Below are 17,781 nucleotides of genomic sequence, written 5' to 3' on the forward strand. Positions count from 1 at the left end.
AAAGTATTAACAACGTCATTTTGAATTTTATGAACTGGATCCCCCACTTTAAGCTAACTGGGTAACAAGCTCGATAAAGTCATGTTTGGTGGGTAGTAAACTTATTAAAGTAATGTTATCTTGGAGTTGTTAGAAGTCCAAGGAAATTTCTAAAATAAAAATGCAACAGTTGGATCTACCGCGTTAATCTCTCGAAAAAAATTAATTTTCCATGTGCAGTGTGCACATCTTTTATTTGACTCAGTTTAACATTAGACAGTATTTTATTATTTTTTCTGGAAAAAAGAAAAAAAAAAAAAAAAAAAACCTCCGGTTCAAGTTCAACTTAATAATAATAGCTCTCTCATCTGCCCCCTCTCTACAGTACAACCCATCCTTCTTCCACTAGAGCACTATATAAATCCATCTACACAAGCTTCATTCCACTCACAACTAGAAGAGAAAGTCTAATTTGTGCACTACTCATACTACTACTCTTCTCTGCTTAATTTAGAAGCAAAGAAAGATATGGTGTCAGTGGAGGAAATCCGTAGAGGCCAGCGTTCTGAGGGTCCAGCAACTGTGCTAGCCATTGGCACTGCTAACCCTTCCAATTGTGTCTACCAGTCTGATTATCCTGATTACTATTTTCGAGTTACAAACAGCGATCATCTCACTGGCTTAAAAAACAAATTCAAGCGAATGTGTATGTATCTCTCTCTCCCCCAAATATGTATTCTTTTAATTTCTTTTCATCTATAATATATCTACGACGATTAATACATAGCTAGGCTTTGTTTGGACTTATGTAATATTTATATACAGGTGACAAATCTATGGTTAAAAAACGCTACATGCACCTTACTGAGGAAATTCTCAAGGAGAACCCAAACTTCTGTGATTTCATGTCATCTTCTCTTAATGCACGTCAAGACATGGTGGTCGTTGAAGTTCCCAAGCTTGGTAAAGAAGCTGCATCGAAGGCCATCAAAGACTGGGGCCAACCCAAATCAAACATCACCCACCTCATATTCTGTACTACCACTGGTGTAGACATGCCTGGTGCGGACTACCAACTTACCAAACTACTTGGTCTCAAACCATCTGTTAAAAGGTTGATGATGTATCAACAAGGCTGCTTTGCTGGTGGGACAGTCCTTCGTATAGCCAAGGACCTCGCTGAAAACAATGCTGGTGCACGTGTCCTTGTTGTATGTTGCGAACTCATTACTATCACTTTTCGTGGGCCCTCTGAAAACCACTTAGACGCTTTAGTGGGAAATGCACTTTTTGGTGATGGTGCTGCAGCTTTGATCATTGGTGCGGACCCAGACACGTCCATCGAACGTCCACTCTTTGAAATCGTTTCTGCTGCTCAGACTATAGTTCCTGACTCGGATGGGGCCATTCTGGGAGATTTTAGTGAAGGGGGTCTCACTTTGCACTTATTGAAAGATGTTCCTGGGTTGATTTCCAAGAACATTGAGAAATGTTTGGAAGAAGCCTTTACTCCAATTGGAATCAGTGATTGGAACTCGTTGTTCTGGATTGCTCACCCAGGTGGACCAGCTATTCTCGACCAGGTTGAATCAAAACTCGGTCTAAAGGAAGAGAAACTCAGGGCAACCAGGCATGTGTTGAGTGAGTATGGAAACATGTCAAGTGCCTGTGTGTTTTTTATTCTTGATGAGATGAGAAACAAGTCTCTTGAGGAAGGGAAAGAGACAACTGGTGAAGGGTTGGAGTGGGGTGTGTTGTTTGGGTTCGGGCCGGGTCTGACTGTTGAAACTGTTGTGTTGCATAGCATCTCTAATGTTGTAAATTAGTCACTGAGTCTTGAGTCCTGCTTGACTCGATACTCTGAGATGGGTTAAAGTTAAATAATGGTGTATTTTGGTTTGGGCTATGAGAGATGAAAGGTTCTCTTGTTGGTTTGGAAGACTGGCCTAGTATTAGGTCCCAACTCCCAACCGAAAAAATAATTATAATTTGTGAAAGACTATTTCTAAAGTCTAATAAGATATTTGTGCAGATTTTCAGAACTATAATTTATTTCTAGTTTGTACTCTAAAGTCTAATCTATTTTTATACGTCTACTTTTCATTAAGGCTATAATAAAGTTGCTTGTTTTGTACGCTATCAAATTGTAAGATAAAAACAGTTGCTTGATTGTTTTCTAACGAGTACTGAAAGATCTCAATCTCAAATTAAGTTATAATTAAGTTCCTTGTTTTGTACACTCTCAACTTCTATTTTTAGTTTAAGTTGCTTAATTGTTTTCTAAAGGGTGATTATGAAAACAATTGTGATAATTTGGCTATCCCATGTGACAAATAATTGTTCGTGAACCAGCATGCTTTGGTTTGTTGAACCCAATCAAAATTTGATAGAATTTTTATTCAACTGATTTTATAAATCCGAGTCCAACCAATACCTCAAACTTGCTAATTCTATTCATACCATTATTGTATCGTAATTCGGAATTCAAACTAGTACCAACGATTAGGTAACATAGCGTAAAACACAAAACATTTGACGCTTCTTTTGATATAAGAAGGCCGAGTAAAAGAAGTCATCACATAAATAAATAAATAAGAATCATGGACAATAACTCACTTAATCTAATAATTATAATTTAGAAGTCATTAAATTGCAATAATTTAGGGCTTAGACATATGGTTCCGTTGGTTTAACAAAATGCAAAACAAGTGATCAGATCGTGGGTTCAAATCTCAAAAAATCACAAGTCATTAAATTGTAATAATTTATTAGCGCTTAGACATATGGTTGCAATTGATCAGATCGTGGGTTCAAGTCTAAAAAAATACAAGTCACTAAATTGCAATAATTTAGGGCTTAGACATATGGTTCGGCTGGTTTGACAAATTGCAAAACAACACTGATCAGATCGTGGGCTCAAGTCTCAAAAAATCAATAAAAAAATAAATTATAATATTCATCTAAAAACCCCAAACCAAACCAAAACGGTTTGACATTTTATATCTAACAACAAACCCAACGTGATTATTGTTTGAGTCCAAAAGGACGGATCCACAGCTGAACCAATGGCTTTGCATTCACGACCCAACTGAACATTTGCAAAATTGGTTGGAGCTCAGTTTAATATGGTATTAGAAGACATGTCTTGATGGGTGGTACTGCACCACATATATGATTATGATACAGTACTGCTTGGTGTTCTTCCACTTGAAAGTTTAAAAACCAAAATAAGATAGGGAATAAGTTGGATTGTGCTGAGTGAAATAAGCCAAAACATGATGAATAGTGACACTGTAAGAAAAGCTTTTTTAAATTTTAACAAGGGAAGGCAAAAAGACCAAATGTATTTAAATTGATATTTGCAAATTCATAAATAAGTTCTCTCTCTCTCTCTCTCCTCAATTTACAATAAATAAAAATATCAATAGCTCAATTTTGGTACAATATGGATTTGGGTTTTATAGATTCAAGCCAAATTTGTGAAGATTGAAATGGCTTGATTGATCCAAATAATTCATATATGTATATAAGTGATTCAAAATTCATTAACAAAACCAAATTCATAGAAAACCTAAGAAAATTAAAGGGTTAAAAAGAGAAATAAAAACATACCCAATTTTTTATATCGAATAACAATCAATTTAAAGCTGAAGAACTCACAATTTAATTTGAAGTCCCATCAATAAAAAATGAAAGTAATGATGAGACCCATAAAACTTAGTTTTAAATTGATAAGGATCAATCTCTTCAGTTCTTCTTCGATTTTTGTAGAAGTAGAAGGTCATATAGAAGAATCTGATGAAAAACAACACAAAAATCGATAAAACTTAATATAGTATTGAAGGAGTAATTAGGGGTCCCTTAAGATTGGGAATGAGCTCTTGATATATAATAAACTTACTTTTAACCATTGGATTTTAATTTTAAATTTAAGAATTAATTAGTTTACCTTCTATTTTCAAAACCTTCGATCAAGCCCAAAAAGGATTTATTTATTTGAGTTTGAGTTTGTAATGAAATCTAGATGGCTGTGGTATTGTATTGGCAATGTGCTAATTCACATGGGCCCAACTACCCTTACAAAGATTTGAAATCTTATTAAGTCCATCAGGGGCTAATTCATTTACAACAACTCGATCAAGCCTAATAATAATAATTGTTTCAATATGAGTGTTTTCAAGAAATCAAAATTGATGTGGTATTGGATTGCTAATGTGGGCTCAATGACTCTTAATAAGATTTGAAGCCTTAATAAGCTAATCAGCTTTGCTTGCTCTACATTTAGAAAGATTTTACAATTGGGAGGGGATTCATTGTATTTCTCGTGAGTAGTTCCTTATGTAAGGTTCTGCTAGGTTGGTCATCTCGACTGGTCTAGCCTTATTTTTATGAATATAATGATACTTATAAAAAAAAAAATGGCTATAGTTGTATGGAATCCTAACTTGTGTATGGAAAATGGAGAATCCTCGGATCATCTTCTCCTTCATTGCAAATTTTCTCATGGTATTTGGGCACAATTTTTTAAGTTGTATGGAATCCTAACTTGTCTTCCAAAAACAATAAAGGACCTTCTCACGTGTTGGCCGTCAATCGGGTATTCTTTTAGAGGCACAAGAAGACTTCTGTGGAGCATTACACCATTCGCAATTTGTTGGGGGGTGTGGCTGGAGAGGAATAGACGCATCTTTGAAGGAAAACAAATGGATTGCACAGACATGTTTGTATCTATTTTGGGTCTTTTGTTTTGTTGGTCTAAAGTTTATAAGGAGTTTAGGGAGCTGTTTTTCGAGGACTTTCTTTACAATTGGGAGGGGATTCATTGTATTTCTCGTGAGTAGTTCCTTATGTAAGGTTCTGCTAGGTTGGTCATCTCGACCGGTCTAGCCTTATTTTTATGAATATAATGATACTTATCAAAAAAAAAATGGCTATAGTATTGGATTGACAATGTGGTAATCTATGTGGGCCCAATGATTAATACAATCTATGTACACCATTAATTTTACATAAAATTTGAAACCATTAGTCAGGATAGCTTGACTCAATCTAATATTCTTTGCCACCATTTAAAATCAGGGAAAAACACTATGAAGGGGCGTCCACTCCAAAATCACAGAGACGTGTTATTTATATATTTATTTTTAAATTAAACCATTGACGGAAAAAACCTATTTATTAATAAAAATAATATTTTATATTTAATTTAATAATTATTTATTACAGAGACACGTATTGTGTGAAAAAGGCTTGCTCTTCCTGCATTTGTAGCTGGTCTGGGTCGGCTTTAAGCCTGTGCAGCTTTCAAAACAAAGAAAAATGAAAGAGAAGTGTAGAAAGTTACGAAAGATAAGTACTCTTATTTATTTTTAAATTAAATAATTGACCCTAAAACCTACCTACCAAAAACGTAAGGATAATCAAATTTAAAAAAAAAAAAAATTAATAATAAGGAAAGAGGTAGAAGATTCTATTAGACTTATTCATAATTTTACTTGAATACACTCATTCTTTATTTATTTAGGCATATGAATTGCTGCAGCAAAAAAGCTTACCAATATTTAATATGAAGCGTAAGAATAGCATCTTTAACTCTCTAGTGACATTTACCAATTGAATTCTAACCTCACCCTTGCAATGGTCCTTTTGAATTTAAACCATTAATTTTACATACAGTGACCATAATTTATAGAATCTCGATGTTTTGCATGTCAAATAATGATGATTATCGAGTGTCTGAATCATCTATGGATTTTAGCAATTCATAAAATTTGTGACGAATCGAATAATTCATGAAAGTACCAATGAATTCAGTGATTAATGAATAAAAAATCCCACGACCTATATGATTCACGACTGATGATATAGGCACACGTTATTCATTCGCTTTGTCAATCAAGATTCTCTAACAATTTTTATACTTAAATTTCATAGAATAATCTTTAGTCGATAATAATTAAGAAAAATATGCCAATGACATAAGCTTAATCAATTCATTAATTAAAAATAAGCTATTTTTAATTGAAATCTAAGACCATGACTTTAATTAGGGTGGTATTGACAATTGGCATGATAAGCACACTTTTTTTTAACAAAAAAATGGTTTTACTCAACAACCCTGAGAGCGATACCTTTACCTTGACAATCACATTAAGAGAAATTTTAATCTATGACTTGGTTGCAATGAACAATACAAACACGAAGAACAACAAGTACATGGACCAAGCCTTCATTGATATTTTATATTTATATTATTTTAAAGTTCAATGATGTTTGGTAATTAAAATAAACATATTGACCTAGTCATATTGCGTTGCGACGTCAATGGGTTTAGGTAAAATTAAATTATTTTTTTATTCCAATTCCTAACTACTTAGGTTAGAATTCTTAAATTAAAGGAGTCAAAAATTTTAATTTTAAAATTTTGAAGATCCTTAAAAAAATAAGGAATGAGTGAAATGATAGGAATTTTTAATGTCACGTCAGCATTTTCCTAATTAAAATTAGCACAACAACCTCTTCCTCCCAAAGAGAAAACTGGTCCACGGGACTTTTCACACGTTCGTGATGATTCAGACTAGCTGACTTACTAAGATTTTCAATCTTACATAAAGTCTTGAGCTCACATTGTGGCACTCAAAAACAGGATGTAATGTCAGAGGAATGTAGACGACTAAATTTTAACAACTTTAAAAGAAAAATCAAGCATTTTTAATTTTAATTTGGGAGTTCAGGCCTTCTATTTTCAAATTCCTTGGATGAAACTCAAAACGGTTTTGTTTTGTTTTTTTTTATATTTTTAAATCTACGTTTCTCCATGGAATTTGTGATAATCTAATCTATGTAGAGTAAGATTTCAAATCTTACTAACAAATCTGACTAAGGGTGGTTGAGTTCGCCTTGTGACATCTAAACATTATCCAATGCCACCGGGGTGTAGAAGACAACCTTCTAAAAAATCATTAGAAAAATTTATTTTTATTATCAAATTTTAATTTTTAATTAGGGAGTTTGGTGAGAGTATTGTAGCCATCCATTCCAAAACGTGGATTGGGTCAAAAAGGTCTGTTTTATTTTTTATTCTTTTATTGTGGATCTAAGTTTTTCCATGAAATCCTGAGTGTTGTGGTTTTGGATTGTCAATTTGGTAATCCATCGGAGATTAATGACCCTTAGTGAGATCTGAAATCTCACATCCTTAAGTTAGTATGGAAAGTATTTTTCTAACTCTTACATATACTTCTTCACATAGAAAAAAGTGAGACTAGCTTTACTAACTTAGTAAGATTTCTCCTCTTATTAAGGGTTGTTAATCTCATCTTGTGGCATCTCAAACATAATCCGATGCCATATGGTTATAGAGGACAAAATTGTATGATTTTTTACAAATAAAATGTTATTTTTCGCTATTGTATTTTAATTTTAAATTTGGGAGTTCAATAGTCATCAATTTTCAAAATCTAGGATTAAGTTAAAAAAAATTGTGTTTTGATATATATATATATATATATATAGGGTCAGGTTCAAGGGCCATATGAGAAAACATATAAGAAAACTTTTGGTTTTCAAAATAAGGGTTAGAGGTTTTGGATTGAGCTGATTTTTTGCAAGGATGGTCACTATGATGAGAAGATCATCCTCACAAAAAAATAAGTTCAATCAGAAACTTCTAAATCCATCAAAAGTGATTTACAAATTAGTGATAAAAATTGGTAAAAAATCGACGGTCCACATTCTAAATCACTTTTAATGGGGTTAGAAGTTTCAGATTGGGCTGATTTTTTTTTAAATGATCTTCCCATCATAGAGATCATCCTCACAAAAAATCAGCTCAATCCAAAATTTCTAACCCATATTTTAAAATTATATTAACCGTCGAAAGTTTTCTTATATGTTTTCTCATATGGCCCTTGAACCTGACCCATATATATATATATATATATATATATATATATAATGGGTAGCGCTTTTTTGACAAAATCCTATCCAATATTCTAAACAAATCGTTTTGCCTTATGCGGGCTAAAAGTTTCAAAATGGGTTGATTTTTTGCGATGATGTTCTCTATGGTGAGAAAATCATCCTCACAAAAAATCAGTCAATTCTGAAATTTCAAACCCTAATTTATAAGTTGAAGAATCGTGAACTGTTAAATTTTTACTGTTAGTTTGTAACCACCTTTCATCGGATTAAATGTTTCAGAATTAACTGATTTTTTGTATGGATGACCTACTCACTATAGAAATCATCCTCACAAAAAAAAAAAAAAAAAAAAAACAATTAATTCTGAAACTTTTCAGTCATATAAGATAAAATTTTATTTAGAATGTTATCTATGATTTTGTCAAAAGAATGTCACCCATATATAATTATATTGTATATGAGTTTTTTTCATGAGGGATGTAGCATTAGATTGCCAATGTGGTAATCCATTCGAGTTCAATGACCCTTAATAAGAGTTAAAGTCTTACTAAATTAGTAAGGAAAGTTTTATTTTAAATATAAAAAAACATTAAAGACTATGTTTTCTCTTATCCATTCGGTGCACATACCAGGTCAGTTAAGGGTAATATATATATATATATTTTGATAAATAGGGTAATATATTGAGATCGAGTATCTTTTATTGACTCAATTATTCTATATTTTAATAAGGAAAGGTTGTTGGGTCAGAGACCTAAAACCTACGGTTCTCTCATCTGACCTCCCTCTCTACAATACGACCCATTCTTCCATTAGAGCACTATATAAATCCACCTACACATTAGCAAACTTCGTACAACTCACAATAGAAAAAGTTGTATTTTGAATTGTAATAGCTTTGTGGAGAAGTAGCGAAGAAAGACATGGTGTCAGTTGAGGAATTCCGCAAAGGAAAGCGTGCTGAGGGTCCAGCCACTGTGCTAGGCATTGGCACTGCTAACCCTTCAAATTGTATCAACCAATCTGATTATCCTGATTACTATTTCCGAGTTACAAACAGCGATCATCTGCCTGACTTAAAGAAGAAGTTCAAGCGAATATGTATGTCTCTCTCTCTCTCTCTCTCTCTCTCTCTGTCTCTCTCCCAAATACATATTCTCTTTTTTTTTTTTTTCCATCTATAATATATTATCGATCGACTTAATTCTTTCTAATACATAGTTACAATTTGTTTGTTTGGACGTATATAATATATATACAGGTGAAAAATCTATGGTTAAAAAACGCTACATGCACCTTACCGAGGAAATACTCAAGGAGAACCCAAACTTCTGTACTTACATGTCACCTTCTCTTAATGCACGTCAAGACATGGTAGTCGTTGAAGTTCCCAAGCTTGGTAAAGAAGCCGCATCAAAGGCCATCGAAGACTGGGGCCAGCCCAAATCAAATATTACCCACCTTATATTCTGTACTACCGCAGGTGTAGACATGCCTGGTGCGGACTACCAACTTTCCAAACTACTTGGTCTCAAACCATCTGTTAAAAGGTTGATGATGTATCAACAAGGCTGCTTTGCTGGTGGGACCGTCCTTCGTATAGCCAAGGACCTCGCTGAAAACAATGCTGGTGCACGTATTCTTGTTGTATGTTGCGAAATTACTACTATCACTTTTCGTGGGCCCTCTGAGATCCACTTGGGCACTCTTGTGGGCAATGCACTTTTTGGTGATGGTGCTGCGGCTTTGATCATTGGTGCGGACCCAGACACGTCCATCGAACGTCCACTCTTTGAAATCGTTTCTGCTGCACAGACTATAGTTCCTGACTCTGATGGTGCTATTGTGGGAAATTTTAGTGAAGGGGGTCTCACTTTGCACTTGTTGAAAGATGTTCCTGGTTTAATTTCTAAGAACATTGAGAAATGTTTGGTTGAAGCCTTTACTCCATTTGGAATCAGTGATTGGAACTCGTTGTTCTGGATAGCTCACCCAGGTGGACCAGCGATTCTCGACCACATTGAATCCAAACTCGGTCTAGAGGAAGAGAAACTCAGGGCAACCAGGCATGTGTTGAGTGAGTATGGAAACATGTCGAGTGCCTGTGTGTTTTTTATTCTTGATGAGATGAGAAACAAGTCTCTTGAAGAAGGGAAAGAGACGACTGGTGAAGGGTTGGAGTGGGGTGTGTTGTTCGGGTTCGGACCGGGTCTGACCGTTGAAACTGTTGTGTTGCATAGCATCTCTAATGTTGTTAATTAGTCACCGAGTCACTCAGTCCTGAGTCACTGAGTCCTGCCTGACTCGAGATTGTGGGTGGGTTAAATAAATAATGGTGTATTTTTATTTATTTATTTGGGATTGGGATATGAGACTGATGAAAGGTACTCTTGTTGTTGGTTGATAAGACTTACCTAGTATTAATATTAGTATTGGTATTAGTATTAGTATTAGTATTAGGTCCCAACTCCCAATCCAAAAAATAATTATAAGTTGTGTGAGACTACATATTAAGTGTATAATTTATTTGTTGTATAAGACTACATATTACGTTTATAATTTATTTATTTCTGGTTTGCACTCTAAAGTCTAATCCATTTTTATTCATCCACTTTTCATTAAGGCTATAATATAGTTGCTCCCCCTCCCCCCCTTAAATGAACAATTGTTAAATTCAATGTTTTAAAAATCTAATCGACAATTGAACCAAAATTTTGCTTAACTGGTGGAACTGAGATCCGATAGGGATTCAATTTGGTGGTACCAATTTCTATTTATTAAATAAAATAGTATTTATTAAATAAAACAGAGATTTAAGAAATTAAATTTGTAGAAATAACATATGATTTACATTTTTCAATATTATTTTATAAATAATAATTGATTAAAAAAATAATAATTAATCATCAATCAACCGTTCTTAAGCCATCGGTTTGGACGGTTGAACCTTTATTCTATATAAAACAGATGAGTCTTTATATCATTCTGATTTTCATTAAACCAGACTGATATTTTTAACAATTTTGGTCTGACCCGATCGGATTGTCGGATCTTTTTCCAATTTTAAAAACACTTGTTAAATTAAAAGAGGAAATTGCAATGGGGGATACTTTTCAAGGCTGAAGTAAAACATATGCAACCTATCCCCCAGCGCACATTTCTTAACAATTAAGAGAAGGTCATTTTCCTCAAAAAAAAAAAAAAAAAAAGCATAGAAGAAACAGTTTAATGAATGAAACACAAAATTTGCTAACGCATCAGCTGTGAAGTTTGCTTCTCTCCATTAAGTGGTGGACTTCCCAGGTGACTCTCGAAAGAGCCAATCTAATGCGTTGAAGCCAAGTTTCAAATTTCCAAGGCCAAAACAGATATTAGGGTGATTAAAATTTTCACAGCCAAGCTCACATTGGGCCAGCTAATTTTGTGTACATGCTTGTGCAGTCAGATTAACATGTGATCATGACCTCGCAAAAATCTATATTACCTGGTCTGTCGGTTCTCTCGATTCGAATTCATGTTCGTACGTGGTTCACGACTCTAGAATGAATTACCTCGTTTCTTAGTTCGGATATGGATTAGAATTTTGTGTGTGGATAAACTAATGACTTTTTATGGATAGATTAGTGATTATTGTATGAAATTTTATGTTTATTACATATTTGTTTTTTCATAAAAAAATTTACTTACAATTTATAGAATATTGACAATCCGTATAACTGAAACAAACCAAGTTGACTTTAATTCGGTTTGGATTGGTTTGGTTCTAGTTTTTATTTTGTGGAACCAACCTATGTCGATTCGATTCCAATTTGACCTCAAACCGAATCAAGTTGCAATCCTAATATATATATATAAAATTCAAGTATGCAAGTACAATTTTAATGTTAACAAATTCTAAATTATATAGAAAAAAATTAATATAATAATCTAAATTATAATTATAAACAATGAAAAAAAAAAATAGAACTAGTTGGGGTGCCAACTTCTTCTTTTTCTGTTTTTTTTAGATTTAAGATTTTATATGAGCCTAATACCAATTGTAAACAACTACTGAATTGTTTGAATGTGTTACAATTCTTTGTAATGTTGAGGTAATAACTTGAACAAAATTTGTGTATGTTTGAATGGTGTGTTTTTAATATTTAATTGGGGGGTGGGAGCAAGGGTAACTCTCAAAAATATATATATATATATATATATATATATATATAATATATATATATATAGGGTCCCGTTCGCCACCCTTAGTTTTACCACACACTTTAACAAACGCGTTTTGTCTTACATGGGTTAGAAGTTTCGGAATGAGCTGATTTTTGGTGAGGATGATCTCTATGGTGAGTAGATCATCCTCACCAAAAATCAGCTCATTCCAAAACTTCTAACCCCATCAAAATTGATTTACAAAAAATGGACGGTCCACGATTTTTCAACCTGTAAACATGGGGCTAAACATTTCGGAATGGGCTGATTTTTGAGGAGGATAATCTTCTAATCATAGAGATCATCCTCACCAAAAATCAGCTCATTCCAAAACTTCTAACCCATGTAGGACAAAAAACGTTTGTTAAAATGTGTGGTAAAACTTAGGGTGCTGAACATTTCCCTATATATATATATATATATATATATATTATATATATATATAGGGTCCCGTTCGCCACCCTTAGTTTTACCACACACTTTAACAAACGCGTTTTGTCTTACATGGGTTAGAAGTTTCGGAATGAGCTGATTTTTGGTGAGGATGATCTCTATGGTGAGGAGATCATCCTCACCAAAAATCAGCTCATTCCAAAACTTCTAACCCCATCAAAATTGATTTACAAAAAATGGACGGTCCACGATTTTCCAACGTGTAAACATGGGGCCAAACATTTCGGAATGGGCTGATTTTTGGGGAGGATGATCTTCTAATCATAGAGATCATCCTCACCAAAAATCAACTCATTCCAAAACTTCTAACCCATGTAGGACAAAAAACGTTTGTTAAAGTGTGTGGTAAAACTTAGGGTGCTGAACATTTCCCATATATATATATATATAATTGGTTTGGTTCACCAATCCAATTAAAAAGTTGTTGTAAACCGGCATGCTATGGTTCATTGAATTCAATCAAAATTTGGTGGATTCGTGATTCACTTGATTTTGCAAACTCAATCCCAACTATACCATAGTCCACAAACTAGTTTGACTTGTACCAATTTGAAGTTCGGGCTAGTACCAACCATAGTAACAAAGTTCGGATTTGGTAATTATTCGATGAGGATTCAATTCGGTTAATTCAGATAAATTCGAAGAAGTTTTGTAAAAAAATTATGAACTTTTTGAAGATTATACAAAATATTTTATTGGATTTGTTACCTAAACCTACCATTTTCAACCTCTTTTTAAATCTTATCTTCTTCCTGATGTTTGAATGTTGAAAATCTAAAGTTTTGGAGGTGAAAGGTTGAAATGTTACCATATTTCATGATCATTTGAGGGATTGTCGATTAATTTGTCAATTCACTAAATTAATTGGCTTACTCTTAATTCAAAGAACTTTTTAAAAAAATCGAAGAATTTTGTGACCATGGTACCAACTACGAATTGTGTAACACAATGTAAAACACAAAACATTTGATGCTTCTTTTTTTGACATAAGAAGCCAGAGTAAATAAAGTCATCACATAAATTATCAAGAATCTTACAATCTAACAATTAGAAGTCTATAATTAAGTTGCAATAATTTAGGGCTTAGAACTATGGCTCGGTTGGTTTGACACATTGCAAAAAAAAAAAAAAAAACTGAAATCATGGGTTCAAGGCTCAGAAAAATCAATAAAACAATCAATTACAATATTTATCTGAAAAATGAACTAAAACCCCAACCCAAAAGGTTTGACATTTTATATCTAACAACAAGCCCAACGGGATCATCGTTTGAGTCCAAATGGATGGACCCACACCTGAACCATTGGGCTTTGCATTCACAACCCATCTGAACATTTGTTGAATTGGTTGGACTTCAGTGTAATTTGGTATGAGTATTGTACAATAAGCTGGGGTCAAAAACGGTTTAGCAGACATGAATTGATGGGTGGTGGACCACATGTATGATACAGTACTGCTTGGTGTTCTTCTAGGATTCTAACCTCAGTTCCATTAAGAAAAATCTCTCAATCTATTTTGTATGTTTAATCTTCCTACTTCAAGTAATAAATTAATGGTTATGGATAGGTTATATATTAGAGAAAATTAAGAGTCAGTGATATGTAGTAGATCGTCCATTACTTCAATTAAGGAATAGGTTATGAGATAGAACAACTGAAATAATTGTTGAGTTGTTACAGGTATTACGCATAAGAAGAACCTATCATCAATGCTGTTGTGACATTGGATTTACTGCGATTTTTACATATAGATGCTATTTCCTTAGCTATGTTAGAAATGTAAAAACTGATGTTGCGGATGCTATTTCCTAGTCCACGTCAGAAATGTAAAAACTGATGTAAATCCAATGTCACCCAGCATGACTCAATGATCTTAAAATTGAGAAGAATACATCAATGAGAGAAACCTGACCAATTCATTAAAAGTAATCTATTTTTAATTGAAATCTAACACGGTGACTTTAGGGTGGCAAATGTCAGCATACATGCTTTGGCCTTGCACCTCACTAGTCCTTTTCGCATCTTTCCTTTTCTTTCTATATATTTTTGATTGATATTATTTCTTTTAATGTAGTTAATTTCTCTCTGATGTCCAAAACCTAATTATATATACTCCAAATTAATAAGTAGAAGTGACAAGCATCAATTAGCTGAGAGGAAGGAACATATATTGCATTTTTCTCAACCACGCAAACAGGACTTGGATTGAGGTATTGAAAATTGACATAAACACATTTTTATTAGCAAAAAAACTAAAAATCAAAAAATGATTTTAGAGATAATCGTATAGGAGAACAGGAGCCATTCAGCCAACCCTGAGATACATAAAGTTGGGATACCTTCACCTTCAATCACATTGGAGGGGAGATTTGAATCCACAAGTTGTGGCAATGGGCAACACAAACAATCAGTTGGCATACTAGTCCTTCAAAATATTTGAGAATCATCGTTATGCTTAAGAGCCATAATCCTTCTGGAACAACCTCAAACGATTTTTATTTTTATTTTTGGAATCTAAGGTTTTTTTTAATGAAATTTAGAGGGCTGTGTTGTCGGATTGCTAATGTGATAATCCATTTGAGCAAAACGACCCATGGTAAGGCTGAAAATCTTGTTATGTTAATAAGGAAAGTGCTTTCAAATATATATATATGGGTAGCGTTCAAGGGCAAACTTTTTGACAAAACATTTTTCAAAACATGGGTTAGAGGTTTTGGAATGGGCTGATTTTTGGTGAGGATGATCTCTACGGTGAGTAGATCATCCTCACCAAAAATCAGCCCATTCCAAAACTTCTAACCCATGTTTACCAGTTGAAAAATCGTGGACCGTCCATTTTTTGTAAACTATTTTTTATGGTGTTAGAAGTTTTGGAATGAGCTGATTTTTGGTGAGGATGATCTCTTCATCGTAGAGATCATCCTCACCAAAAATCAGCCCATTCCAAAACTTCTAACTCTTGTTTTGAAAAATGTTTTGCCAAAAAGTTTGCTAAAAAGTTTGCCATTGAACGCCCCTATATATATATAGGGTCCCTTTCAACAACAAACATTTTGGCAAAACATTTTTCAAAACATGGGTTAGAGGTTTTGGAATGGGCTGATTTTTGATGAGCATGATCTCTATGGTGAGGAGATCATCCTCATCAAAAATCAGCCCATTCCAAAACTTCTAACCCCATGTTTACAAGTTGGGAAATCGTGGACCGTCCATTTTTTGTAAGCCATTTTTGATGGGTAAGAGGTTTTGAAATGGGCTGATTTTTGGTGATGATGATCTCCTCACCGTAGAGATCATCCTCACCAAAAATCAGCCCATTCCAAAACCTCTAACCCATATTTTGAAAAATGTTTTGCCAAAATGTTTTGCCAAAATGTTTGTTGCTGAACATTTCCCATATATATATATATATATTATATATATATATATATATAATATTATAATATATATATATATATATATATATGGGAAATGTTCAGCACCCTAAGTTTTACCACACACTTTAACAAATGTTTTTTGTCCTACATGGGTTAGAAGTTTTGGAATGAGCTAATTTTTGGTGAGGATGATCTCTATGATTAGAAGATCATCCTCCCCAAAAATCAGCCCATTCCGAAATGTTTAACCCCATGTTTACACGTTGAAAAATCGTGGACCGTCCATTTTTTGTAAATCAATTTTGATGGGGTTAGAAGTTTTGGAATGAGTTGATTTTTGGTGAGGATGATCTCCTCACCATAGAGATCATCCTCATCAAAAATCAGCTCATTCCGAAACTTCTAACCCATGTAAGACAAAACGCGTTTGTTAAAGTGTGTGGTAAAACTTAGGGTGCCGAACGGGACCCTATATATATATAGGGGGGCGTTAAATGGCCAACCTTTTGGCAAAACAATTTTCAAAACATGAGTTAGAGGTTTTGGAATGTGCTGATTTTTGGTGAAGATGATCTCTATGGTGAGGAGATCATCATCACCAAAAATCAGCCCATTCCAAAACTTCTAACCCCATCAAAAACAGTTTACAAAAAATGGACGGTCCACGATTTTTCAGCTTGTAAACATGGGTTAGAAGTTTTGGAATGGGCCGATTTTTGGTGAGGATGATCTCCTCACCGTAGAGATCATCCTCACCAAAAATCAGCCCATTCCAAAGCCTCTAACTCATGTTTTGAAAAATGTTTTGCCAAAAAGTTTGCCATTGAACGCTACCTGTATATATATATATATATATATATTTTGGGAATGAAAAATTACTAAAACACTCTCATTTTAATTTTTATTGATTTGGAAAAATAAATATTTTAAAGATAAATTATCATTTTCGGAATTAAGTTGTATAGTGTATCATTTTGAAAATTAATCAATTTTGTATTCCATTTTGTGGAATTCTTTCTTTGAGTCATGATAATCTAACTTAGGCACGTGGCATACTCAATCTACTTACTTGACGTGATAGTCTCGAAATCCATAGATTTATTATCCTTAAGATATAAAACTACAATTTTGTATCTTGAGGAAGATAGATCTATGATTTTCGAGTAAATCAAACATGTCAAGTAAGTCAATTGAGTACAAGTGCCTAAATCAGATTATCAGTACTGTAACTTATTTCAATAATGCATATTTGAATGTTAGAATGTGAATCGGAAATGTATTACAACTGGTCAAACATCATTGTTTGTTTCCCTTATTTTCTCAATTTAAATTTTTATTGAAATATTAAATAGTGAATCCAGGGAGTTGCTCATTATTCCTATCCGTACCAGATATTTATTTATTTATTTATTTTTGGGGTTACTTTGGAAGTTGGAATAGCTGACTTGACGATGAACACCAACCAAAGGAGAGAGTTTTTGCTCACAATTTTTCCGTCATAGAGAGATCACAAACTGTTCAGTGTTTGCCACGTCATGCTTAACAAGGGTAATTTTATAAATGAGGAACGCATTCAATACGCTCGGGCTCATATGATTGGTGGATTCCGGATTCTGTGGGCACTGTAAGAAAAATATTGTGAGTAAAAACTGTTTCCCTACTAAAGAATAGAAGTCAAACAAAATGAGTTCAAAATCCTAATCTTATGCACGTAGGGGAGGATTGGAACCCTCCTCTCACACAACTCAATACATGCCACGTAAATCAGAATCTAATTAAATTTAGACATAATCCCTTATGATTGTAACTTTCATACGTGGCATATATTGAGATGTGGGAGGAGTTTT

The 17,781-nt window shown here is 33.6% G+C and overlaps 2 protein-coding genes across 2 annotated transcripts; both read left to right on the forward strand.

The window, feature by feature from the left end:
• Positions 1 to 335: 335 nt before the first annotated feature.
• Positions 336 to 2,110, forward strand: LOC147395181 (chalcone synthase-like). Its single transcript, XM_086454849.1, has 2 exons — positions 336 to 685; positions 805 to 2,110. Exons 1-2 carry the CDS (start codon positions 508 to 510, stop codon positions 1,803 to 1,805), a joined length of 1,179 nt encoding a protein of 392 aa, XP_086310975.1. The 5' UTR covers positions 336 to 507; the 3' UTR covers positions 1,806 to 2,110.
• A 6,656-nt stretch (positions 2,111 to 8,766) lies between these two features.
• LOC147395182 (chalcone synthase-like) lies at positions 8,767 to 10,254 on the forward strand. Its single transcript, XM_086454678.1, has 2 exons — positions 8,767 to 9,003; positions 9,164 to 10,254. The coding sequence occupies exons 1-2, from the start codon at positions 8,826 to 8,828 to the stop codon at positions 10,162 to 10,164; spliced, it is 1,179 nt and encodes a 392-aa protein (XP_086310804.1). The 5' UTR covers positions 8,767 to 8,825; the 3' UTR covers positions 10,165 to 10,254.
• Positions 10,255 to 17,781: the final 7,527 nt, after the last annotated feature.

The sequence above is a fragment of the Akebia trifoliata genome, chromosome 9, assembly GCF_017979445.1.
Source record: "Akebia trifoliata isolate Shusen 1 chromosome 9, ASM1797944v1, whole genome shotgun sequence".
NCBI classification, from domain to species: Eukaryota; Viridiplantae; Streptophyta; class Magnoliopsida; order Ranunculales; family Lardizabalaceae; genus Akebia; species Akebia trifoliata.